Raw genomic sequence first — 24420 nt, forward strand, 5'->3', positions numbered from 1 at the left:
TAATAAAGTAAACAATGGAACATAAACACCAAGTTGAATCGAATACTATTCGCATCTCATGCCGCTAAGTGAGACAAGAAGCGACCCTCGCCCGTCCTACCTGGGTAAGCGAGCCAAATTGTAACTAGAAACTTTCTTGTACACACTTATAGCAAAGCGCTTTGTGAGACTTGAAAACGTGGTCTTGATGTTCTCTTTTGTTCACAGGGAGAACAGGTATATATGGATGAGTGTTCGACCTCCTGTTTTTCAATGACCCGCTTTTTGCGGGAGGATCGACGCTAACATCGCAGCTACTTTCCCCTGCATTAGGCCCATGACGTCTTTGATTCTCAGCTCGTCTTCAACATACTCTCATCAGCTGCGCAGCTGAAGCAACAACTTGTATTTGTTCAATTGATGTATGTATTGCGATTCAGAACATTGGCTTCTCAATTGTGTTCTAAAACCACTTTTGCTTCACTCCATAGCGGACCATCATTTTCCAGACGTACCCTCACAAGCACGCATCACTTCAATATGCCTCCCAAGAAAGTGAACGGGAAACGAAAGGCTTCAGCGCCACCAGAGTCGAAACCTTCTACCGAGTCGAAAAAGCTGAAGATCAGCTCGTCAGATCCTCTCCGACAACCTCACGAGAAAGCTCAAGAAGCCGAGGAAAATGGCATCGTACTGCGAAAATACTATCCTCATGAGATGTCCAATGCTCGAGCTATTGCCTATAACGATGATAAACTCCCACGACCAATCGATGTTCTGGCCGAAGCCCTCGAGAATACCAAGTCTGAAAGAGAGAACATAGAAGTTGGAGATGCCGTCGTACATTGGTTCAAGTGCGATTTGAGATTGAAAGACAACAAGGCATTGCATCTTGCCAGCGAAACGGCAAAGAGCAAGGGAGTCCCGTTGATCTGTATATATATCGTCAGTCCGCAGGATTTCGAGGCACATTTGACGAGTCCAGTGCGCGTGGATTTTATACTCAGGACATTGGAAGTGGTGAAAGAGGATCTTGCCGCACTGGACATTCCACTCTATGTGGAGACTGTGGGAAAGCGAAAGGCTGTCGAGGGTCGAATATTGGAATTGCTCCAGAAATGGGGTGCAAGTCATTTGTTTGCCAATGTGGAGTACGAGGTCGATGAATTGCGTCGCGAAGCGAGAATGGTACAGATGTGTCTGGACAATGGTATCGTGATGGATGTAGTTCCTGATACTTGTGTTGTCAGTCCTGGTGAGCTAGCAAGTGGGCAGGGAAAGCAGTATTCTGTTTACAGTCCATGGTTCAGAGCTTGGGTGAAGCATGTCCACGAGAATATCAAATTGCTGGATCTTTTCGAGACGCCTGAGAAGAATGCAGAGAGTGCTAGGAAGAGGTTTAAGGACTTGTTTGAAAGCAGCATTCCTGCGGCGCCAGAAAACAAGAAATTGAGCGAGGAAGAGAAGAAGAGGTTCAGGTCGATGTGGCCTCCAGGTGAGCATGAAGCTCAGGAGCGACTTCGTAAATTTTGTGACGAACGTCTTGGTCAGTATGGAGCACATCGAAACTTCCCAGCCGAAGCAGCGACATCGTCTCTTAGTGTCCATTTTGCAAGTGGGACTTTGAGTGCAAGGACGGCTATTCGAACTGCTCGAGATCATAACAGCACAAAGAAATTGGATGGAGGAAATCAAGGGATTCAGACGTGGATCAGCGAGGTCGCCTGGAGAGACTTCTACAAGCATGTTCTTGCACACTGGCCGTATGTTTGCATGAACAAGCCGTTCAAGCCGGAATATACGAACATCGAATGGGAGTACAACCAAGAACAATTCAAAGCTTGGTGCGAAGGAAAGACTGGTTATCCAATTGTCGACGCTGCTATGCGGCAACTCAATCACTGCGGCTACATGCACAATCGATGTCGAATGATCGTTGGTTCATTCCTCGCCAAGCATCTTCTGCTCGACTGGAGAATGGGAGAAAGGTACTTCATGGAGCACTTGATAGATGGAGATTTTGCTTCGAATAATGGAGGATGGGGCTTTTGTGCTTCAACTGGAGTTGATCCTCAACCATATTTCAGAATCTTCAATCCTTTGCTGCAGAGCGAGAAGTTCGACGCTGATGGAGAGTACATCCGTAAATGGGTACCAGAGCTCAAGAATATTGAAGGTAATGCAATCCACGATCCATTTGGAAGGGGAAAGGGCGACATCGCTAAGAAGAACGGGTACCCGGAACGGATTGTGGATCACAAGGCGAGTCGGGAACGAGCGCTGTCACGATATAAAGAGGGACTAGGACGTGATACTGCTTAGGGATTGTTATTGGAGGAAATCATCATCGTTCGATGATCTTCAAAGCTTGAATCAATTAGCGCATCACGAAACAGGGGCTACTATGGGATGATTCACGTGAACTCGCTTCTTTGCCCCTTTCGCCTACACAATCCTTGCTCAAACCATGGATCATATCTGATCCTTTTCATCTCATACAGCTGTCGTCTCCAAACCATCCAAAGTCACAATGGCTTTTCTCAGCGATCATTAGCAGTTCCAAGGATGTTGCCTCATGTCGCAAGGTGCGACCGAATCTTGAACTCGTCATGGATTCCGGTTGGTGGAAAGTCAGCCGCTGCCAGAACCATCCCCGCAAGATTGTCTGATCTCCCATTGTCTGGTACAAGTGACAACAATCTAATCATATCAAATCTCATCTCATCTTAGAAACGTATAAGAACATCGTTTCCCGTCAAGCAGTGGTAAAGCCACACATTTGTCAACTGTTTTGAATCACTCTTTAGTTGCTATTCTTCCATTCTTTACGCAGCTGTGCTGTCGCCAATCTTTTCCTGAAACTACTCTGTTCTGTTCTACCTTCTTAAAAATCCAAACAGAACGAAACTTGCGACTTCTTGCGCTACCAGAACAATCGACATCATGCGTTTCTCTACCTCACTCACTGTCCTCCTCTCCCTTGCTACCACCTCCCTCTCAGCACCAATCAACAAGCGCGCTACAGCTTCAGCGGCTGTTCTCACCGTCCAGACATACGATGACTTTTCTGTTTCCTCTGGAGTGGCTGGAAATGCCCTCGCAGAAGTGAATGCCAAGTTTCCCGTTCGTTTCTCCGCACCCAGATGATGAAACAATCCACTAACCTTCTGCCATAGATCGATACGAGCAATCTAGCTGGCGTTGCCGCTTCCGATCTGGCCATTATTTCAAAAGCCGCTCAAGTTTCCGAAGACGCAGAGACTGGCACTGGAGGTTTCAACGACGCTATTACCGCTGCTGGAGGAACTGGCACCACGGCTGGAACAGCTCTGCAAAACGGCAAGATAAAGAACAAGGTGTTGAAGTTGCAGACGGATGTGTTGAGAATCCAGATCGAGGTTGCGCAAGGAAATACGGGGAGTCAGAGTGAGTTGGCTGGACAGCAGGCCAAGTTGGCAACTAATGTTGCTCTTGACACGGCTGCTGCTGGTCAGACTAGCACTGCTATTAGCTTTTCGGGGAGCGATTAGTTGAGGTTTGGTTTCAGAGGAGAAAGGTGGAAGGGGAGGAGCAGTGGAAGGGAAGCTGGCTTTAATGTAAATATATACCTGTGGTAACATTGCTGGCCTAGAGCTGCTAATGAACATAATTTTGATTCAAACTCTGGAATGATGCCATGAAAGACCTTTCAGACTTGTGAAATGGGTGCTTGATTTCATTTGGAGGATGTCGCAAGTTCATTATGAAGTTCCTCGTCTCTTAGCGAAATATAAGAATCATGGGGAAGACGACTTTGACGGATTATGTTCTAGCAATTCAATTGAAGACTGAAAGTCCACAAGAAGTCAGCTTAAAGAAGTCAGCAAGTATAAAAATATAACCTCAATTTCGCTTGATCCCAATTCGGCTAGCGCTCACCCGTCGATCCAAATCAGGGGCAAGCCAAGCTCCGACGCGTTTCCCTGCACCGCTCACCACAATGTCTCACTTTCGAGAAGCTCACCATGCTCGAAACAAAAGAATCCGATGCTCGCAATCCCAGACGACGGCGGCGCCATGCCCATACATCGAGCCCGAATCTTTCGCCGTCTGCTCTTCGCCGTGATTGCTAGCATCCTCCTCTACATCCTCATTGCATACGAACCTGTCAATCTCCCCGCCCTCGCTTTTGCACCCTCTTCTCCTCATCAGACGGTTTACAATCGACGTCCGGTGTACGAATACACATCTCTATACCGTGTCAAAGCAAATATAAGCTTTGAAGAAAGGCTGGAGGAACAGCTTGTCAATCTTGAGAGTGAGATTCGAAGCAAGGCAGAAAAGGAGAGGGACCTCACTGCAAAAAAGAGAATATGGCAGATCACTACGCCGGAATTGGCTGACGTGTGGAAGTCTTGGACAGCACAATGGAGAGATAACAACGCTGGTTGGGAATATAAACTCTATACCTCTCCGCCCACGGACCTGCTGCCATTGTTCGACTCAGTCCCAGAAATAGCAGAAGCAAATCAGACATTCCTTAGTATACGAGAAGATTTGACGCGGTATCTGATCCTCTGGTATCATGGCGGATTCTGGACAGCTATCGATACGTGGGATAGGGTTGCAATGCGGGATTGCAATCCCGTTGTTCAGGTTGTGGAGGGCAGGAATGATGTCAGTTTGATGATAGGAGTCGACAACGATGAGCCATATTTGAGTTCGGGATCATTGAAACAGTGGGGTTGGACGAGAGGGTTTGGTTTTGGCCAGGCAGTCGTGTGGGCACCGAAGAGGTTCGATCCGATTTTGAGGAAGGCAATCGTGAGGACGATTAGCCATGCTATGGTCGAAGAGAGTCTACCAAAGGGAAGCTGGAGTCAGAGGCAATTGTCGAAGATTGGTGGCAAGGTCGACTACTCTGGCGAGTTGAGTGGTGCAAGCATGTTCACGGATATTGTGTTGGAGACATTGAGTACACATCTTGCGAGGGATCATAGATTGCGGGACCGTGATGCAGGACTCGAGAAAAGAGTGACGTGGAAGAAATTCAAACACTTGACAGAAGTGCTCTGGTTGGAGAAGGAGAAGCCCGAGAGTGATATGCCTGGTGTGGCAGTTCTACCAGTTAATGTTTGGGGAAGCGGACAGAGCCATAGTAGGTCTGGCCCATCCGAGTCAGACGATGCTTGTGTAAATCACGTTCACGGTTGGAGACCACAGAAGCATAAGATCTTCGGTTAATGCGTTGTTAATGATACCCAACTCTTGTTTGTCACTAATCACATGTTGGTTTTGCTGTTATTGCTCGTTACATTTTTCTGTATTGGCACCTTTCGACCTTGCCAGTCAGTGCTTAGGCTATGGAACGCCCCTTACTAGTTCGCCCCCTCTTTAACGCCCACGTCAACGCTGTTGCCGAATAAAGCCGCTCAACTAGTTACACAAGCAAGTCGACTTGAAGGTTCAAGGATCTTGCTCTGCCGCCAACCCACACCTCAACCTTACAACTTGGTCTTGAGCTCCAGAGGGGCTACACATGGATCCTTTGAGAATGTAGTCTGCACTCCTTCCCAAACAGCACTGGTACCCTCTTCGCCCGAATGCGCTCGTGCAGCTCGTCTATCAAATTCCTTCTTCACCTTGATAGCAGCCGACACATCCGTAAAGACCACTGTTGCATTGCCGCCGTTGTATAGCCAGATGAGCTGGACACAGTCCTCTCCAACCAACTTCTCGCAAATATCTCTCATCTGTCTCTCGCCAAACATGAAGAAGAACCCGCCCTTGACGATCGTCAAACGTCGAGTTGCCCACATTGGAGGACCCATAGCTCTCAGTGTATCTTCGAGGCCATATTGCTCAGCTCTAGCATGCTCCACGATGAAGCGAAAACGATCAGGCTTGCTATCCTTCTTCTCCTTGTCTAGAACAGCTTCAAAGTCCGCAGCATCACGAGGGTTTTGGAAAATGACACCACAGTAGCGCGCCTTTGTGTCAGCATCGAATCCGAATTGCATCTTGACGAGTGGGCCTTCCTTAATGGCATTTGTGATGTCGGTCGCAGTGATTGTGCTGGGAAGGTTGAACAGGAATACTAGACGTGCCACATTCTGGTTGACTGTTCTGACAACTTGGGGAATACGACCGACAGACTTGAGGCGAGGACCTTCCCTTCTGCGTGTGGGCTTCAAGTCAATAAAGGTGATATTCGGATCGGTGCCTGCGATGTTGGCCCATGACGAAGCCTGGGTAACGAATCCGTCCTTTGGTTCGTCCTTGGCTGGGGTGCTGAGTGGTGAGCACTCGCTAGGCGGTGGGATTTCAGGGGAGCGAATATCATCGTCGTAAAACTCTCCAGAGTCCTCATCTTCAACAGTGAATTCGAAAGTCGGGTGGTTATTGGTAGGAGTCTTTTCATCGCTGGTATCGCGAACAGGTGGATGGCCGTGATGTAATTGCGGTACAGGAGTCTTTTCAGGGTCTCCATACTCGTTGAAGTCTGGTAGCTCAGCCAGCAACTCTTTCTTAACTAGAGTGAGTGTTCGTCCTGGTGGTAAACTCATGCTGACGCTCAAATACCCATTTGCATGCTTTCTGCCATGCAGCTGTTCCATTGCGGTCGCGGCCTCACCCTCATTTGCCATCACAATCCATCGAAACGTCTCCTCCGCGCTCAGACTGATCAATACTGGTAGCTTCTCTACGCGTCCCCATAATCCGAATATACTCCGAACTATCTCGTTTTGCCATCCTTTAGGTGCGCCGCCGACGTATAAAGCGCGACCTTGGCTTTGTTCCTCGGCATATCTGGCGGGAACGCCTGGGATGGATTGAGAAGGAGTTAGAAAGGCTTGGGTGAGGTACGTGTGATTTCCATCTTCGTAGTCTTGTTCTTGGAGTCCGAATAAGCCGTTGTAGTTGGTCATTGTAGGCGCGTCGCTGACGACGATATCCCATCGATATGCCATGGTTCTTAGTAAGCTTTGTTATGTGCAAGGTGCAAGTCCTGGACTTTGTTAGATTATGCTTCTGGAGAACAGAAGGAAGGGGAAGTTACAGGTTTGTAGTGTTGGTTGTGGTGCTGAAAAGAAATCGCAAGTTGTCGTGTGATTGTTTTGATTCAGATCGAGCTAAGCTTCTTTAGCGAGGGCCTTCAGTCTGATGTCCCAGGATCGGTTGAACTCCAACATCTGGTTTCGTCATTTGTTTTCCGGAGCGTGAGGAATGACTTTGACGTCTGTTTCGGCAAGTACCTTTGCTTCCTAACAAGTGCATATCTGGAGATGTCTTTGAAGTTCAGTGGCTAAGCGAGCCCCTGGATTGTCCCACGCTAGGAATATACTTTCACTTCCAGCCTTGTACGATCCAGATTTCGTATTTACTGTGGTACAACAATGGGATTACTTCTATGCTTATCTTGATTTACAAGGTGCAAGTGTTTATGTTGGAAGATATGCAAAAAGACGAATTATTCGATCAGAATTGGTCTATGCTCTCTGCGGTTCTTCTAACTTGCAATCTTTCATTGGTATCCTTCAGTATATTTCTTCTTTGCTTCTTACACTCCTTGCTCAACGAGAAAGAAGATCCGGCCATCCTGAGAGTTGTGCATTACCTTTCATCTTTGGAACTTCCTGGTTATGATCTTTTCAAAGTCTGATGCTTAGCGGCGTCATATATCTCAGAGTTTTCAAGCTCAGAAGTTCCAAATGCAAAGCCATCCCTTCTCCACCTTCGTCATGCCATTACCTGGTTCGGGGTACTCAAGCTCCAGAGCCGTTATGTCCGAACCACTCAACAGGACCTTCTGCTCCACGAAGTATGAGGGTCTTCCTAACAGCTTCTATTTTCGGACCGTCTCCAGATATACGTTGCATTATCCTTGGTACCGAAAGTTACCTGCACTCTGCACTCTTGACGATTTACTCTATCTACTTCTATGCTGTCTTGGACTTAGCAGCCAAGGAGACACATCCTCGGATCACTTCAAGCTTCAGATACAATTTGATCTCACGAATCAATGATGATGGGAAATGGACCTTGGTCGTTCAACGGGATGAAAAGGTAAGGTCGAACGAGTCCAAGTTTCACAGAGAAAGGCATCAAGTCCTTTGCACTACCAGAGGATTCCACAATGTGGAAGATGTAAGCTAAAGATGAATGTCCCTCTAGTGCTCGGACATTGAGCTTCTTTTGGTCAGCCTCGTGTTCATATTCACCTTCGATATCTTAGCTCCAACGAGCCTTTCTTCGCGCCACAACCTCTTCCTCAACTCAACCCACCACTCTTCGGAAACGTCAAAACAACAACTGAAATCCGACACAAGTCCGTAGGGAAAGGTACGCGCCTTGATCCGTTCTTCCCTGTATTGTGACTGACTTCCAACTAGCCTTCTACGCGCAAATTTCTTCGTGACAACACTTCGCGCCGACAAACCTTCTTCCCTTCGAGCAAGATCTCAACCCATCGACGCCATGGAAACCAGGAAAAAACCCCAGAAGAGAGTCATCAAGTTCAGCATTCCCGGCATGAAGCCAAATGTCAGACTTAAAGTCTTCGATAACGTCGAGTTTCACGTCCACAAAGTTCTCCTTCAAGTACACTCAAGGTTCTTCCAAAAGTTCTTGGATTCACCCGAGAAGAAGATCCCAGCATCCGAAGACTTTGCGTATGAATGGGCGACTATAATCGAGGAAGATGGAAGCTGGCATTTGGTATCTGCGCAATCTATCCCTGAAAAGGTATGCTGAGAATTATTTGATTTGTTTTTCGCGCCCGGTTGAAGCTGCCCACTACCTGCCATATCCAAGTCCACTGAACGCTGATTGAACTGTTTTAGGGGACGGGGACAACCACAAGCCTTGAAAGGAGCTTAGCAAAGTACGAGAAGAACAGACATTTGAAAGCCTCCTGAGAGCAATGTACGGCCGACCATATCTACTCGAGGAGGTGGAAGATCTACTTCGATTGACAGACATTGCCGACTACTATTGCGCTCTTCTTGTTGTATCAAGAACGGTCGAGGCGGCTGTGTACAAGAGCAGAGATTTTCAATGGAAATTCCGGTCCAGGCCATGCGAGTTGATGCCAGCAGCCTATCACCTAAGGAACGCCACCCTCTTTAGGGAATGCCTCGCCTTTATTCTATCTCAATGGTCAGACATTGACGTCCGCCTCGAGTCTCAACAGCTCATAAACATTGTCCATAGGAGTCAAGAAGAGATTAGCCTACGAATGGAGAAATTGAACGAAGAGATTCTTTCCAACCTGCAAGTCCTGTTCGAAGCGAATCCAGAGACACACAGAGCTATATGGGACTATATTCGGGACGCTGCAACTACTGCAAAAATAATTTTCCCTCCTAGGGGGCTTCTCTCGCTCCCAACCTACTATCGTAAGCTTTACGACTGCCAGCTAGACGGAGCAAATGAAGTATTCTCAAGTTTTCAGCTGGACGAGCTTTTGTCAAAAAAGTCTACTTTCAACCAGGAGTTGGTGGCGGGAATGGACCAGGGTGGAGAAGATTCGTTCTTCTGTGCGATGATAAGTACTGGGGATCTGCCATGGGACCTGACTGAAGAAGATTGGTAATCTCACATCTTATCAATGTCGCAGTCGACTGGGGACCAGACTTTCAGCTGGGCGGAGATGACATCAAAGTGCAGATGATCTGGGCAATATGGATGGATTTAGCCACGAGGCATTGATGATCAAGGATGGAAGACGACAAAGCATGAGTATGGCTACTTCATGGAATATGATACATGGTATACTCAGATGTATGTGTATGAGCAATAATTGCAGACGATGCTCTCCCTGAGACTAGCTAGCTAGTTTTTAGACGACGAAGTCACTTGCACGTATCAGTTTTGTTCATATTGCCTCCGATCCCGAGCATTTCCTTTTATTCAGCATTTGCCGCTCTAGTGACATTGTCCCAGTTATGCAGCGCCTGGGTAGTTTACTCCTGAAATCTAAAGCTCGAAAATGGCACTGATTGTATAGAGCTCAAGGAAAGAAATTTCCACTGATACTACCAGGGTTGAGATTTGCTTTGCAGAAATATCGTGCCTCCGTGATTCTGTCAAATGTCTGAACCTATGATAGGGCTCACAATGTAGACACATCGATGCCTACCAACAACGTTCGCTTCCTCGCCCCTTCCGTTCTTGTCAAACACATGACCACGCGACTTGGGAAAACTCGACTGCCAAATTCTTCTTTCTCTCTTCCTCCATCTTTGTTTTTCTCGATTCGACACACGACAACTTCTTCGTGCGCCCCACGAACGTGAGATTATCAACGATCTGCGGTACTCGAGCAAAATTTTCTCTTCCAAATAGCAAACCGCATCGGAACTCTCTTCCAATTACACATGACATTCGATCTTCGCAATGTCAGCGTCAGTTACATCAAAGAAGAGGATCTTCAAGTTCTCGGCACCTGGCCTAAAGCCGGACGTTCGAATTGAGCTGTTCGATACAGAGGAATATCATCTCCATAGCGTCTTGCTAAAGCTGTATTCCGGTTTCTTCAGGAAATTTCTAGACTCTCCCGAGAAGAAGGTGCCAGCTTCTACTTCGTTCGCGTACGAATGGGTTACGCAACTCGACGATGACGGAGGATGGCACTTAGTTGCTGCTCAGTCTGTACAAGGAAAGGTCTGTAAAGTGACATAAGTCCTGAACGAATGTGCTTCGTACGGCTGGGCATATAACTTCCTATTAGATGGCGCTGATGCTATAGGATCCTCAGACGGGCAATCTCCTCAACAAGGACGAGCAAAGTCTTCAATTAGACGCATTCCAGCGCCTCATACATGCTATCTACAACAAGCCCTACACGATATACACACACTTTCTAGGCCCATTGGTCGATCTAGCGGATTATTATTGCTCGTTGCGTATCGTCTCTCAAACACTTCATCAGTTGCTCATGACAGAAAGACGACGTGGTTTCTTATGCGACTTTATAGAAGATCCATGCGAATTCCTCGGTTTAGCCATCACGCTGAGGAACGAAATTCTTTTCAAGGACTGCCTTTGTCTGGCTCTCGGACCTTGGTCCAACCCGGCATTCTTGAAATGCAAAGATAAGAAGTTAAGGGATATTTGCGATAAGGCGCGTGCAAAGATCTACGTGGAAATCGGAACATTCAACGAGAGACTATTGAACGAGCTGAACGACCCGAGGAAAAATAACCAGGAGTTGAGAACTGAGATGTTAGAACACTCGCAAGCAGTCTCTGCAATTTCGAAAGATCCAGTCTCAGGCAGGATACGTCTTCCACTCTACTACCGTAAACTATCGGATTTCGTCTCGAAAGCTAGGAAACACCCGTTTCGTCATTTGATTATAAAGTTGTTGCAAAATGACTTGCTTCTTGATGATGGCTTCAAAGCTGGTGAAGGCATGTTTGAGGATTACTTTCTATGCAATCTCACAATGGACGACCAGTATCCTTGGGACGATACAGAAGACTGGTAATGTGATTCTCTTGTCGGAATATTGGAAGGGTTTTACATTCAATGTGCTGTGCTTGGAGACTGATGGGGAGGGACTGAGCTTGGTGCTTGGCTTGTGCCAGGTCAAAGCTGAGTAGCAAGGTTGGCACTCGAGGTATCTGATGCAGATTGATACCCAAAATGAAGTATTCATTTAGCTAAAATCGGGAAGTAAATGGGCATGCTGAATGCTCGACAAAGAGACGAAATTATGGTAGTATTTGCAATTGCACAAACAACTTGGCCCAATGATGACTTGCATTCATTGATGTTACCATACATCGGAAGGGAGTGCTTCTTCTCATACTATTGCCAAGCCTTCACAATCCTCCTACCTCTTTTTTGTTGCACGTAGCAATGTAGGCATCTAGCAGAGCCAAATCCTCAAAACCAAGGTTAGCAATAGTAAGAGAGTTGTAGCTGTATATTGACAGGTTTCAGAAGGTTAATTCTTAAGGTAAAGGACTTCTAATAATCAAGGTGAAAACTACGAAAACGCGATGTGCAAACAAAACTGCGAAAATGTCCGGAGAAATCTGGGACAATGATCCTTGGCTTGAGGTGTGCCTGTGCTATTAAAGACTACGCTCAACGAACCTTGAACTATCATGTCGATGCCACTCAACTCCATAGCAATCAGGACAGAAATCAAAATTGGAGCAATCCCGACACTTGAACCGTCTGTCATGGTAATAGAACTACACTAACTTAGCATGCGCAAACCGTCATCCCAGCGCACTTACCTTTCTTTCACAGCCATCGCATGCCCAATCCCAGTTCGGATGCTCAGGCATGGGAGCCGAGCTTGGTCTTAGTGGAGTCTCGACCTTGAGTCCTCCCTTCGAGAGTGGTGGTGGGTCGACTTCTGATGTGACTTCTTCGAGGTCTGACAACGAGTCATGGTCATGATCAAGGTAGTCTGGCTCCGGGTCTTCGTCGAACCACTACAATGGTCAATGTCCGTCATTCATAGAAGATTCAGAATAAGATACCTGTGACAAGATATCTTCCACATCCTCAGAAGCTGCTTCTTTCGACAGAGGCTTGGGTCTAAAATTCATCTCTAGTTCCATCTCTGCTTCCTGCTTCCTCTTCTCCTCCTCCATTTTCATCTTCTCCCGCTCGTCTTCACTGGCTGGCTCAGCTCTGTAATATTTCCTCTCTTGGACTACACGCTCGAGTTTCGGTTGCAGCAGTAGCATGGAGAAATAAGGGCTTCGTCGCATGTTTTCTAATGCTTGTTTTGCTCGGTTTGTGGTCTCGGAACTTCGGGATGAGACTTCTATCTTCTTCCTGGCGTGCTCGAGCTCATATTCTTCTCTCTGTGGACGCTGCTCTACTGGTTTCAGTGTAAGAGTTGCCTCATAAGTGACGGTCTGAGACTCGCTCTCGGGACCTTTCATGTTGATTTGCACGGGCATATGCTGTAATACTCCTTGAAGGCTACCCATTGGAATCGAAGATCCTGTCGTTCCTACTGATGGCTGTTTTGGTTTCGAGGGTAATTTAAATTGCCAGCAAGTTGTCATAAACATGATCATATGTTGGGCCTGCTTTAAGTTTTCTTGGTGCTTCGCAACTTTCTTTTGGCTGTGGCTGCCGAAAGCCCATTTGAGCCGGTCTCCATAATCTGGTTTCTTTGAGCCATGAGGGATCGAGTCTTCAATCTCCTTTAGGATGCCTTTACACTACAACGAGTCAGAGGGCTATGTGAAGTTTGGGATTCGATATAGCATACTTGCAGGACCAGAAAAGAGGCATCTTGTCGAAACGACTTTGGGAAGTCGTCCTCGGATCTGTCGTCGATGCTCTGAGCGAAAACATTGACGAGGCCAGCGCACATTGTAACATGGCTAGCTATCTCAAGCATCTCTTTAGGCGCTGAGCTGAATGCACTGTACCTGTCTGTGAGAGAACTGGCAAGCTTGTTCGCCGTCTCGGCTAGTGCTATGGCACCAACCGTTACTGAGAAGGGATCCATGAGGAGATGATATGACTATTGAGATAGTCTGGGAAATGATTCGGATATGATCGTGAAAATAAAGAGGAGAGATTTTAGGCATTCTTGTGTATTCGGCCAAGGCTCAGCCTCGCTGCAGGCTGATGCAAGACTTTGCTAAATGAGGTATAGCGTGATGTACAATAACTCATAGGGATACTTCTTCTGTGGCCCCCAATAAGAAGGTAGATGATTTTATTGAAAGGAAAAAAAGGGTCGCTGTCCAATCTTATGATCGCTGTCTTGGCTATTCAGGTTGCGTAATTTGTCCTACCTAAAGACACTAGCTTCACTTGAGGGCTATCTCTCACCTGTCCCAATTTTCGTCTTGCTAGCTAGGGCTCGGAATTACTGACTTGACAATCCGATTTAAATCCTACACAGTCTCTGCAGTTCTATCACTTGATAATTCTTCATGTCCGGCCCGTATCTGTGCTCTGACGAGATGCTCTAACGTCACAGCTCTTCAGAAGGCTAGATTGTATCGATCTTCGGCTGGGTAGCTACATGAGTAGCAGTCTGACTCCTCGAACAAATAGGATCACCCTGGAGTGGGAACGAGGAGTTTCGAAAAGCCGGTCGTTAGGTATCGGGATACACTACTTCACAATTGCATCGAACATTTGTTTGGGAAAGGTTGTCGAATTTTAATCACATGCGAAGAGTGACTATCGTAGCAAATGCCCACCAGCCTATTCTTCTTCGCCCAGTATGTGATTCTATTTCCATTTCCCAGCCATGCCCATAACCGCAAATCTGCAACACAATTAGCACCCCGCCTTGGACCCCGCATCGAATGTACCGTACCAAGAACTCCTCGATATGCATTTATCGCTGGCTGCTGCCGCTCCAGACATTCTTCAGAAGACCATCGCGTTGTGCCAATCGGTTCAATGAATCGTCGCTCTCGCCCATTGCTCGTACGAAACCACAAAGTGCGTAGACTTGGCTCTCTCCGGTGAATCGGCCGTTCTCGTCAACCTTGCCGACTGAGATCTGAACGGAAGCGTGGTCCTTGGCCTTGATGATTCTGTTGGTTGCGCTGCATTTGCGGGGGACGTAGCTATAAGGAATGTAGGTCAGTCTTTAACTCAAGTTTTATATTGTTCTGGCGTCGCGCAGAGATTTTGGAGGTACATACAGGTCGACGAGTTCTCCTTTATCGTTCTCCATGTTGGCGGTAGTTGTTCAGTGTGGATTGAAGGTTACTGAAGGGCGCTCGAAATGTGAAGTGATTAGAAAATTTGAGAAAGCAATTTGTGTGTGCCACACAAGCTTGAGAGGGAGCTAGTCTAGATAAGACTTAGGGCTAGCGGAGGTCGAGGTCGTCTATCACGTGAATCGTGGCTGTTTGGTGTTCAGGCTGCTTGTGGGGTCGCGATGGCAATGGCGATCAACAACGCAATCAACAATCAATTCACTTTTCCTCCCATCCGCCGCTCCAGCGATCGTGGATGTGAGCGCCCAAAGTCAAAACACTGTCGCTCCTTCTATTTCTCTCGAGTCGCGCCCGGCGCAAAGTCAATCAGTCTGGATTCAAGATGGCAACCGAAATGCTGATTTTGTCTTCCTCCCCGCCGAGACAATTCGCATCCTTCAGCCTATCTTCCTCCCCTCTACCGTCGATGGAGGAAATAGTGCAAAAACGTTCACAAGTTCTGCGGACTGGAAGTCGGGCTGCACCAATTCCACAAAATGCCTCGGCATCATATACGACCGCAGCATCGCTTCTTAAGTCGACTGCTAGTCTTGATGTCATTAATTCGTGCGCATTGGAGGAAGATACTCCAGAGACGAAGCCTGCGAAAGTTTCCAAACCACGGAAAGTCCCCATAAAGAAGGAAGAGGACGAATCGAAATCTACGAAGAAACCTGGAAAGGCTGTTAAGGTGGAAGCAGAACTCGATAATGCTGTGGTGGAGAAGAAGAAGAGCAAGCCAAGAACTAAGAAGGTCGTTGACAATCCATCTGAACCTCTGGAAAAGAAATCTGCAGCTCCAAAACCTCGCAGGAAGAAGGCAGACAAGGAAGCTGGAGAGACGGATATACCCAAAGAGAAGCCAGTACGGAAACCAAGAGTTAAAAAGGTAGACGGAGAGTCACAACCGAAGTTGTCAACAGGGAAGGTCACCAAGACCTCGAAGCCCACGAAAACAAAATCGGATAGTGCGTCAAATTCCCATAAGGTCAAATCAGAGTCTCAGGAACTGGCCCTGCAGAAAGCCCTCAAGAGACGTGTTGGATGGACCCCGCCTGTACCAACAAGTAAGACTATCGGAGTTACTACGTCTGAGAATATTCTGAGCTCTGGAGGACTTGGTTCGGGAGAAAAGCGCTCTGGATTCGCAGATTTGTTCGGGAGTTTTGGTTTCACCAAGCTCGAGAATAGCAGCGATCCTATACCTGTAGGCACAGACATTACACGAAAGAGGAAACTGGTTGATTTGGTAAAAACAAACGTCACAACGGCAGCAGCTGAATCACCCATATCAAAGGAAAAGGCTCCCAAGAAGAAGGCAAGGACCTTAACAGATCAAGCTACGTCTGCTTATACCGAAGAGGAAGAATTACCAGCTCAGCCAGCTCCTCTATTACAATACTTCTCCTTACAACCCTCTGAACGATCAACCAGTGACGGATTCAAGGTTCCTCCCAAGCCACGGTCTAAGAGTCCTGTGAAAGGTTCGTCTAAAGTGAAGAAAGGCTCTGCTGAAGCCCCAATTCTTTTGTCACCGGAGTCGGCTATGAAGCAGGTTGGCAAACAAGATTTCGTATTTGGGACCTCAAGTCAACTTGCAAGAGGGGACTCACCAACTCTTCTTCGCGATTTGCACGCTGCCATGCAAGCCTCGAACGAAGAAGACGATTCATTTCCCGATTCAGTCTTCGACTCCTCACCGCCGGTCTCGAGAAGGACGACCGGCCTCACTACAAAACGGAATCTTTGGTCGGCAGCCTCTCGAGATGATTCCGGCGAACTTCTAGATGTGCCTATGATTGATCTTGTTGATTCGCCTGCAATCGACAATCACAAACCTGCAGTACCCGTTGTTCCTAAAACTCCGGCACAATTAGAAACCGATATATGGCATGACATCGGAACTACCCCAGCTGCAAAACCAGGAGGCGACTCTCCCAAAGTCTTGGGTCCAATTGAGGCAGCTATCAGGACTGAGCTTTTGAGTAGCCCATCCGGCAGTCGTGGCGTCAGATCACCAAAGGCCCCCAAAGTCGCAAAGGTCGACGAGCCAGTCAAACTCAAGTCTCCAGCTTCGAAACCAAAATCGCCAGCCAAAGGCAAAAAAGTAATTGGACCACAGAAGCCAAATTTTGCGGCATACACGGATGTACAATTGGCAAAGGAGATTGCTTCCTACCAGTTCAAACCAATTAAGAAGCGTGAACAAATGATCTTATTATTGCAAAGATGTTGGGAAAGCAAGAACCAAGCAGCTCTCAGCAACGTGAGCACGAATATTCCTGTCGTCCCTGCTAAGATTAGCAAAGACGTTGCCCCTCCCTCGACTCAGCCTACAGAGCAGTCCCCGAAGAGAGCCCGAGGTCGGCCACGCAAAGATAATACAATTCAGTACTTGGAGATGGACAGTAACATGCCACTCTCCCAGGCCCGAACGCCGAAGAAGGCTGGCAAGAAGGCTGGCAAGAAGGTGACCCAAGAAACCGATGACATATCAGACTCAGACAACCCTGCTACTCCATCTCCACCCCGTCGTTCTGCGTCTCAGATGACTCCATTAAAGTTACGAGCATCTGAATCTGACATGAGCGACAGTCCCGAGCTGTCTCCGGGCGCTGCTGAAGAACGACTTTTCAAGAATATAACCAAAGCAGTCACAAGTGCGCCGCGGTCCAAAGATCCTCTGAATCCGAACTGGAACGAGAAGATCCTCTTATACGATCCCATTGTCATAGAGGACTTGACCATCTGGTTGAATACGGGCGCATTAGGGAAAGTAGGATGGGATGGAGAAGTGGAGCCAAAACTTGTTAAAAAGTGGTGCGAAAGCAAGAGTATATGTTGCTTATGGCGAGAAAACCTACGAGGCGGTGCACGGAGCCGCTATTAATGAGGAACGACTTTTGCATACCACATTGTATAGCTAATCATGTTGAATACAGTTCACGAATCCCCAGATCTTGATTGCTTTAGGATCTGAAATCCAGGAAACCCAGTGTACTCGCTCCCCTTTCTTCGTGGCCCTTGATTGGTGATCATAAACTCCGAGTCATTCCCAATTTCATGTGTCAGCGCACAATTGAATGATCGTCGATAGCGGAGATAAGTAGATCCAACAGGTCGTTTCCTTCTGCATTCGGGTGTTCCCGTTGTCTCTGCTGCAGGCTCAAGAGGCGTTGTCTTGGATCGCCAAGGAGAAGTAAATGCCAAAGGCAGCTTTGCAGGACATCAGAATTATTGACATATCAATTATGTTCCTTGAGACTCACGAAAATGATTGCATGTACCTTTCTTTGTGTTCCCTTCTTTCCCGTTTCGGTCTCAGAAAAATTTGAATCATCGGTTGAGAGGTTGTGTTGCTCCCCAAGTCTCAACGCCTTTGTCGTATACTTGTTCCTGGTCTCGATTGAGTATCCGAAAGCATGAGTGGAGAAACTATCATGCTATTGTTGAAGCCTTGGCAATTTCCCCTGGCAATCCATAAGTATGGCCACCTCGGCAGTTCAAAATCTGCTTCTTCGCGGCTCTCTCATTGCTAGCGGCGAATATCGGTATGGCGCTCTCATTGCCTAGGCTGTCTTTGCTCTTCGTTGCCTGTCTTTCTTCCATCGCATCTGTCTCTGGGAATAGATATGGAGACAAAGTCCATTGGCACGGCCGTGACAGCAGCCATAATCTCACCGCCAGAGAAGAACCATCTCAAGTTGAGGCTCGAAGCACCAAAGGCTTTCGATTCCTCACTGAAGCAACCGAACGTAAGCATCTATCTTGCATCTCATTGCTGGGCGATTTTTAACATTGATCAGCTTTTCGTGTAAAGTCCTTGCCAGATGTGGACTTTGACGTCGGAGAGATGTACTCTGGATTGATGCCAATTCAAATGAATGATACGTCTCGAGCTTTATTCTTCGTCTATCAGCCGACCATTGGAGCCCCGGTTGATGAGATCACGATATGGTTGAATGGCGGGCCTGGATGCAGCTCCTTAGAAGGATTCTTCCAGGAGAATGGCCGCTTCCTTTGGCAGACTGGCACCTATGCTCCAGTTGAGAATGCTTATTCATGGGTGAAGTAAGAACTCTTCTCCGGTCTTCCTGTAGTACTTGCTGACAAGATCGATTAGTCTTACAAATGTTTTGTGGTATGTATACTCAATCCCGATATCAACTATGCCCCCCTACCCCGTACAGAAAGTACAGCTGATATCCGCAGGGTCGAACAACCTGTGGGCACAGGTTTCTCTCCAGGCAAAGTCACAGCTACCACTCAAGAAGAGATTGCGCAAGATTTTGTAGGCTTCTTTCTCAACTTCCAGAAGACGTTTGGCATCAAGAAATTCAAAATCTACGTCGCAGGCGAGTCGTATGCAGGGCGGTACGTCCCTTACATATCCGCAGCTATGATTGACCAGCACGACACAAACTACTTTGATCTATCAGGAGCCATGACCTACGATCCGTGCATCGGATCCTTCGACTATGTACAAGAAGAAGTCGTGGCTGTCCCTTTCGTTCATGCGAACAACGCTGTGCTGAATATCAACTCCTCTTACCTTGCCTACCTCGATGGCCTCGACGAGACCTGCGGATATGCCGACTTTCGAAACAAATATTTGCAGTTTCCGCCCACAAAACATCAACCTATTACATATTTCAGCGATGAAAATGATTATGCGTGCGATGTATTTGATATGGCCGTCAATGCTGCTCTGAATGTCAATCCCTGTTATAACATCTACCACGTCTCGGACGCATGTCCTCTACAATCCGATGTCCTTGGCTTCCCTGGACTTCTGGAATACATTACACCTGGGCTACCAGTCTACTTTGATCGTGCAGACGTCAAGAAAGCTGTGCACGCTCCCGATACTCCATGGGTTGTATGCTCAAACGAACCCGTCATAATCGGGCCACCAAATCAAGGCCCCGAAGAATATACCGGCGACCTTTCCGCAGATCCCATCCAACACGTTCTGCCCAAAGTCATCGAGCACACAAACCGCACGTTGATATCCAACGCACAACTCGACATGATCATCATCACTAACGGAACGCTACTTTCGATTCAGAACATGACCTGGAATGGGAAACTTGGCTTCCAGCAAAGACCCTCGACGCCGATCGTGATTACACTGGAGGATCTGCAGTATGAAGCGATCTTTGATGCTAATGGGTATGAGGGTCTGGATGATCCGCAAGGAACGCTTGGGGTGCAGCATTTTGAGAGGGGACTGATGTGGGCTGAGAGTATGTTGAAATCTTCCTTTATATTTTAAGGATATTAGAGGAGTCGAGTTCTCGGGTGACTTCTCAGTAATTTGTGGGGTTCGTACTGATTCTCAGTAGCTTGGGCTGCGGGACATATGCAACCGGGATATCAACCTAGGAGCAGTTATAGGCATTTGCAGTGGTTGTTGGGGCATATTGAGACTTTGTAGGATGGGCAAAACGGTAACTGTTAGATGGAGACTGAAATTGTTATGAGAACCGAGTTGAAATTTTTAGGAGTTTAGTGTAAGACTATTCTATTTTGTCTGAGGTATTTTGAGCTGAGATCTCCGTCTCAATGAAGGACAACATATTTTACCTTCCTCTTTTCACTTAGATCCGATCCTTCGCCATCCATCATCCCGTGCAAATAACAGGCGCCCACCAGCAAAAAGTCCTGGTCATTGCCAGCAGTAGATTCATTATTCCCTTCATACCTTCTCATCACAAACGGCGTCTGGGCCCCGTATACCAAGCTCACACTATCACCAATCTTACTTCCATTCGGCACCCATCCGATATATCCCTTCCCCGTCACGCAAAATGTCTTGCCGACACTTACCAAACTTGCCATTGCCCAATACTTAGTCGCCATCTTACCTTTTTCCATATAATCTTCGCTAAATATTTCAGCAAGATTGATGGCCGGGTCTGGGTTCTGTAAGCCTTGCTCTAGAACCTGCAATTCCAACTTTAACTTGGCAGGGTCTGAGAATCGAGAGGCAACGGCTTCATAGTACGTCGCGTATTCGGCGGGCGCAGGTCGCTCAGTGAGCGTCTTGTCGCCAATTGCTGCTCGCCAAAGAGCTTCAGAGAGTGGTTGGCCGGTGTGATATGGGTCCGGAGCATGCTTGGTTGCTAAGGCCTTGGCTTCGTGGGCTTTGTTGAAGGTAGGTCGAAAGGAGGAGAGGTGCGTTGTGCAATTGGGGTCTTTGTATGCATAGTAGGGATCGTCTCGGGTACCGAGATGAGCGATAGTGTCGATGATAGAGCAAGAAACTTTGAGAATGTTTGGATTGGTAGGTTGAGTTATTATACTTGCTTTGGTGTTTCTGGAAGCAGCGTAGGATTTAAAATCTGTGCCGTGTGTGATCGGTTGGATTCGATGTGTAAAGTCTGGGACCCAGGATGGCAAGTCTGTGACGGAGCTGGGGTGACCACAACCTGCGTGAGCCAGTATGAAAGGATCGTTGCTACGAAGTAGATAGAGAGTCATGTCTCGGAACACATCCAGTGTCGACTTTCTGTAATCAGGCACAAGCAGTGGATGTGAACGATCTTCGGTGATGCCAACCAAAGCAAACACCTGATCTTTAGGCTCTGTGGCTTCGAAAGCTGTGGTCCATGTCACCACGTCTTTGAGTGTTGCCCCTTCTCCGCTTTGAATCTTCTCCTGGAAGCGCGCCATGGAGAGACCATGTACGATCTCCTGTGCAGGAGGCTTCTTTCGTACCAAATAGTTTCCTTCGTGCGCTCCACCGAATAGAAGCAACAAATGCGTATCTGAGAACAGCTTCATCATTTGAAGCAGCATTGTCCACGAAATGAATTTCCCGTCATAGAGAACTATTATCGAAGAAGCGCTAGCCACCTCTTGAATGACCCACACTCGATCAAAGTATGGATTGCGAAATAATTTCCCAAGCGCAAGCCAGGGACGAGTGTGCCTAACTTCGCCATAATTGTCGTGCATTGTCTCTTTAGACATACCCAAGCATTTATCATTATAGACTTTGTTCAAGAGGAAGATGGCGAGGTGAGCGTCGTGGGTGGCACCTAGCCACATGATTACATTGCGGGCGTGCTGATAGATTTCCCTCATGAAAGTTACTTGCTGATTTCGCTCTAGAAGGTCTTCTTGGTTGATGCATATGGAGTCGATCCATATGTAAACAGGGTAGTGGATGGAACTGTGATGTTCCAGGATGTCGTAGACATTCTGTGACACAGCGAAGTCGTGACCTTTGAGGGTAATGATGCGTGTTTTGAGCCTCTGTAAGGGATCTCCCCAGCAGTAAGATATTGCCGTGTAATATTGGGCAGTGTTGTCCAGAGACATCTCTTCCAGCTCAGCACGAACTCCATAAGTAGGTGTCCACTTCAAAATCTTGAGCAATCTGATACTTCTAGATCCACAAATTGGCTCGTACTCATATGTTGTCGCCGTTGGTGGCAACTCTGGCCGAGCTTTGAAATTCGGAAGGATGCGATACAATTCCCAAAGCCAACGATTCCTTTGAGTAGTAACAAAGCGATATCCAATCTCCTCAAAGATGATCCGATCTCTGAAACCTCTCACTTGCAGGTCAATTTTCCGAAACTCCAGGTACGCATAGAGTAAGTTCTTCCATGGATTCTTGACGACCTGAAAGTATGCTATAAGTCCGCTTACAATTGTAATAATGAGCAGCCAGTTGGCGCTAAGGATCGTTAACAAGGGAAAGAACAGCAAGGCTGAGATATAGATCGCAAAACAGCAAGCAATGAGACCCGCGAGATATAAGGCTGCGATACCATAGTCTAGCGAGTATGTTCGCGGCTGTGGCATGATCGCTATGCCTCAATTCAAGATTAGATCCATTGAAGGGCGAATGTAGGGGGAAAGTATAGGAAAGGAAGCACAGGGCTCGCAATAGCAAAAGGATGTGGCTTGTGCAGCTGAATGTCGAGCTGAACTCGGCAAAGGCACGCCCCTGGATCAATGCGGCTAGCCTGATCTTAGCCGAGCGGAGCTCGTAACTTCGATTCGACTCTGTCTATTTCAATCTTACAGATGATGATTTGCTCTTGGTAGTCGTCGACTCGGAAGACTTTCGTTACAGATCGTGTCTTTTCCAAAGGATAACTAGAACAACGATTCTGTCTCCAGTATTCCGGATCTAAGCACAATTTCTCAAATTTATCACCTACAGGACTTGCAATTGGTCGGTAAGAGAAACAAGGCTTTGCCACGCTGCCCTGAATTGTACATTGAGTACACTAGTCCTCGTTGAGGACCAAAACCGTTCGCGCTCAGCATAATTTGTACATACTATCCGAATACCAAGTGCTGAATTCGAAACTCTATAACTTCTCGGCCGGATTCTTCTTCTGAAATTCCTTCTCTTCAGCCAAGATCTCAACCCTCTCTCTAACCTCTACATTTCTCGGTCCGTCTTTACTAAATTTGACCAGCACAACCCTCTTCTCGTCTCCCCCTCTTCCAGCCCCCTTCAATTCAGGACCTGGCTTCTCAAGTCCCAACACACTCCTCCTATCACTCTTCCGCATCAATATCCCAATTGGCGACATGACTTTATCCGCCCAAGGGATGCCCTTCCCATCCCCTCCATCTCCCTTGACGAATCCCAAGACTTTATCTCTCTGCGTCTGCAATTCTTCTTCGGGCAAGAAAGGCGAGGGGTTCAGAAATGGAGACAATAGTGACATGAGGTAATATTGTGGCGGGAATAATATCACTTCATCTCGCCTTGCTTGTGAGAGCCAGGTGCTGCAGGGAGCGAATAAAGCGGCGGTGTGTTCGAGTCCTCCGTCGGAAGTAGGGGTTGGGATTACGGTTTTCGAGGGGACGTTTGTGGTGCGGGATGTCTGGGTTAAGGGGAGAAAGTATATGTACATTTGAGTCGTGAAGCGCTTCGGGAGATTGGTTGGGGTTATCCAGCGGGTGAAGGGTATTAATGATTCTGCTCAATGTTAGGAACACGATCTGTTGTAACTTTGGATCAGGTTGTACGTACCTGTATCAACAGTCCCGCCCATCTCCTTCACCCAGTCTCCAAAGTTTACTTGCCCGGAGTGAATGTCCTTTCTCGCCTGCTCTCTTACGCTTTCTTCTACATCTAGCAGATCAGAGCTCCCATCATTCCGTCTAGCAAGTAATATCCCACTCTCTTCAAAGCATTCCCTTATAGCTCCCATTCTATACGCCAAGCCATCGACATGTCGCCTTGGATCGTTGGGAGCAGGTATCTCGCCATCTTGGGAGGTTGACAGATTACCTCCCGGGAAGACGTGTGCAGATGCAAATGAGGAAGAGGTTCGGACTCGGTGAAGGAGTAGAATCTCGTTTGAAGGACTGATGAGTAGAATACTAGGCATTTTTTAGTGAGGGGGTATTGGAAAGGAGGAGGAAACACAAACGAGGAGCTGGGTCGCGGTATGGCGACTTTCTTTACAGGTCTTGTGCCAGAAGACATATACTGCTTCTCGAGAGCTGGTCGACGGGCCATTTTGACTGGAAGCGCTCTGCGAGTTGCGCAGGCGAGAGGTCGTGGCTTGATATGTAGTTTTACCCAAGAAGAAGCTTCACTTGCAGCAGTAGTTCGCAGGTTCCGAATTGTATTCCGACTGACTGCTATCTGGACAACATTATTTATAGATGATGTCTTGAGAGGTATGATACTCCTCAATGGACAGAGATACATTGGACGTGGTCTGGATGTTGCTGACAGCCATGGTTGTTGAAGAGAGGTTGCGGGGTCCAAGTTTCG

General features: G+C 47.4%; 12 protein-coding genes across 12 annotated transcripts; 7 read left to right on the forward strand and 5 right to left on the reverse strand.

Annotated features, from left to right (window-relative positions):
* The first annotated feature begins 355 nt into the window (after positions 1-355).
* Positions 356-2363, forward strand: LY89DRAFT_679568 (uncharacterized protein). Its single transcript, XM_018213896.1, has one exon. The coding sequence runs from the start codon at positions 520-522 to the stop codon at positions 2299-2301; it is 1782 nt and encodes a 593-aa protein (XP_018078773.1). The 5' UTR covers positions 356-519; the 3' UTR covers positions 2302-2363.
* Positions 2364-2768: 405 nt separating this feature from the next.
* Positions 2769-3538, forward strand: LY89DRAFT_634517 (uncharacterized protein). The gene is made up of 2 exons (XM_018211391.1): positions 2769-3102; positions 3156-3538. Exons 1-2 carry the CDS (start codon positions 2923-2925, stop codon positions 3507-3509), a joined length of 534 nt encoding a protein of 177 aa, XP_018078774.1. The 5' UTR covers positions 2769-2922; the 3' UTR covers positions 3510-3538.
* Positions 3539-3811: 273 nt separating this feature from the next.
* On the forward strand, positions 3812-5178 carry LY89DRAFT_605054 (uncharacterized protein; the record flags this gene model as incomplete). The annotated part of the gene is made up of 2 exons (XM_018210379.1): positions 3812-4806; positions 4843-5178. Coding segments are annotated over exons 1-2 (1137 nt in total), but the record flags the coding sequence as incomplete, so codon positions are not given.
* A 284-nt stretch (positions 5179-5462) lies between these two features.
* LY89DRAFT_634522 (uncharacterized protein) lies at positions 5463-6887 on the reverse strand (the record flags this gene model as incomplete). The annotated part of the gene is made up of 1 exon (XM_018211392.1): positions 5463-6887. One exon carries the CDS (start codon positions 6885-6887, stop codon positions 5463-5465), a length of 1425 nt encoding a protein of 474 aa, XP_018078776.1.
* A 1549-nt stretch (positions 6888-8436) lies between these two features.
* Positions 8437-9553, forward strand: LY89DRAFT_634525 (uncharacterized protein; the record flags this gene model as incomplete). The annotated part of the gene is made up of 3 exons (XM_018211393.1): positions 8437-8703; positions 8831-8992; positions 9044-9553. 3 exons carry the CDS (start codon positions 8437-8439, stop codon positions 9551-9553), a joined length of 939 nt encoding a protein of 312 aa, XP_018078777.1.
* Positions 9554-10356: 803 nt separating this feature from the next.
* Positions 10357-11905, forward strand: LY89DRAFT_745306 (uncharacterized protein; the record flags this gene model as incomplete). The annotated part of the gene is made up of 2 exons (XM_018221058.1): positions 10357-10623; positions 10718-11905. The coding sequence occupies 2 exons, from the start codon at positions 10357-10359 to the stop codon at positions 11447-11449; spliced, it is 999 nt and encodes a 332-aa protein (XP_018078778.1). The 3' UTR covers positions 11450-11905.
* Positions 11906-13684, reverse strand: LY89DRAFT_22533 (uncharacterized protein). The gene is made up of 3 exons (XM_018205981.1): positions 13205-13684; positions 12459-13103; positions 11906-12410 (listed from the first exon to the last, which is right to left on the reverse strand). The coding sequence occupies exons 1-3, from the start codon at positions 13445-13447 to the stop codon at positions 12192-12194; spliced, it is 1107 nt and encodes a 368-aa protein (XP_018078779.1). The 5' UTR covers positions 13448-13684; the 3' UTR covers positions 11906-12191.
* A 609-nt stretch (positions 13685-14293) lies between these two features.
* LY89DRAFT_572412 (40S ribosomal protein S21) lies at positions 14294-14638 on the reverse strand (the record flags this gene model as incomplete). The annotated part of the gene is made up of 2 exons (XM_018208641.1): positions 14294-14528; positions 14607-14638. The coding sequence occupies 2 exons, from the start codon at positions 14636-14638 to the stop codon at positions 14294-14296; spliced, it is 267 nt and encodes an 88-aa protein (XP_018078780.1).
* A 225-nt stretch (positions 14639-14863) lies between these two features.
* Positions 14864-17605, forward strand: LY89DRAFT_679571 (uncharacterized protein). The gene has a single exon (XM_018213897.1). The coding sequence runs from the start codon at positions 15007-15009 to the stop codon at positions 17551-17553; it is 2547 nt and encodes an 848-aa protein (XP_018078781.1). The 5' UTR covers positions 14864-15006; the 3' UTR covers positions 17554-17605.
* A 611-nt stretch (positions 17606-18216) lies between these two features.
* On the forward strand, positions 18217-20100 carry LY89DRAFT_727454 (putative pheromone processing carboxypeptidase; the record flags this gene model as incomplete). Its single annotated transcript, XM_018219153.1, has 5 exons — positions 18217-18418; positions 18470-18734; positions 18787-18804; positions 18876-19909; positions 20009-20100. 5 exons carry the CDS (start codon positions 18217-18219, stop codon positions 20098-20100), a joined length of 1611 nt encoding a protein of 536 aa, XP_018078782.1.
* An 84-nt stretch (positions 20101-20184) lies between these two features.
* Positions 20185-22523, reverse strand: LY89DRAFT_679572 (HET-domain-containing protein). The gene has a single exon (XM_018213898.1). The coding sequence runs from the start codon at positions 22476-22478 to the stop codon at positions 20226-20228; it is 2253 nt and encodes a 750-aa protein (XP_018078783.1). The 5' UTR covers positions 22479-22523; the 3' UTR covers positions 20185-20225.
* Positions 22524-22993: 470 nt separating this feature from the next.
* Positions 22994-24028, reverse strand: LY89DRAFT_572198 (uncharacterized protein; the record flags this gene model as incomplete). Its single annotated transcript, XM_018208630.1, has 2 exons — positions 22994-23613; positions 23668-24028. 2 exons carry the CDS (start codon positions 24026-24028, stop codon positions 22994-22996), a joined length of 981 nt encoding a protein of 326 aa, XP_018078784.1.
* Positions 24029-24420: the final 392 nt, after the last annotated feature.

This window comes from Mollisia scopiformis, assembly GCF_001500285.1.
Source record: "Mollisia scopiformis unplaced genomic scaffold LY89scaffold_1, whole genome shotgun sequence".
NCBI lineage: Eukaryota > Fungi > Ascomycota > Leotiomycetes > Helotiales > Mollisiaceae > Mollisia > Mollisia scopiformis.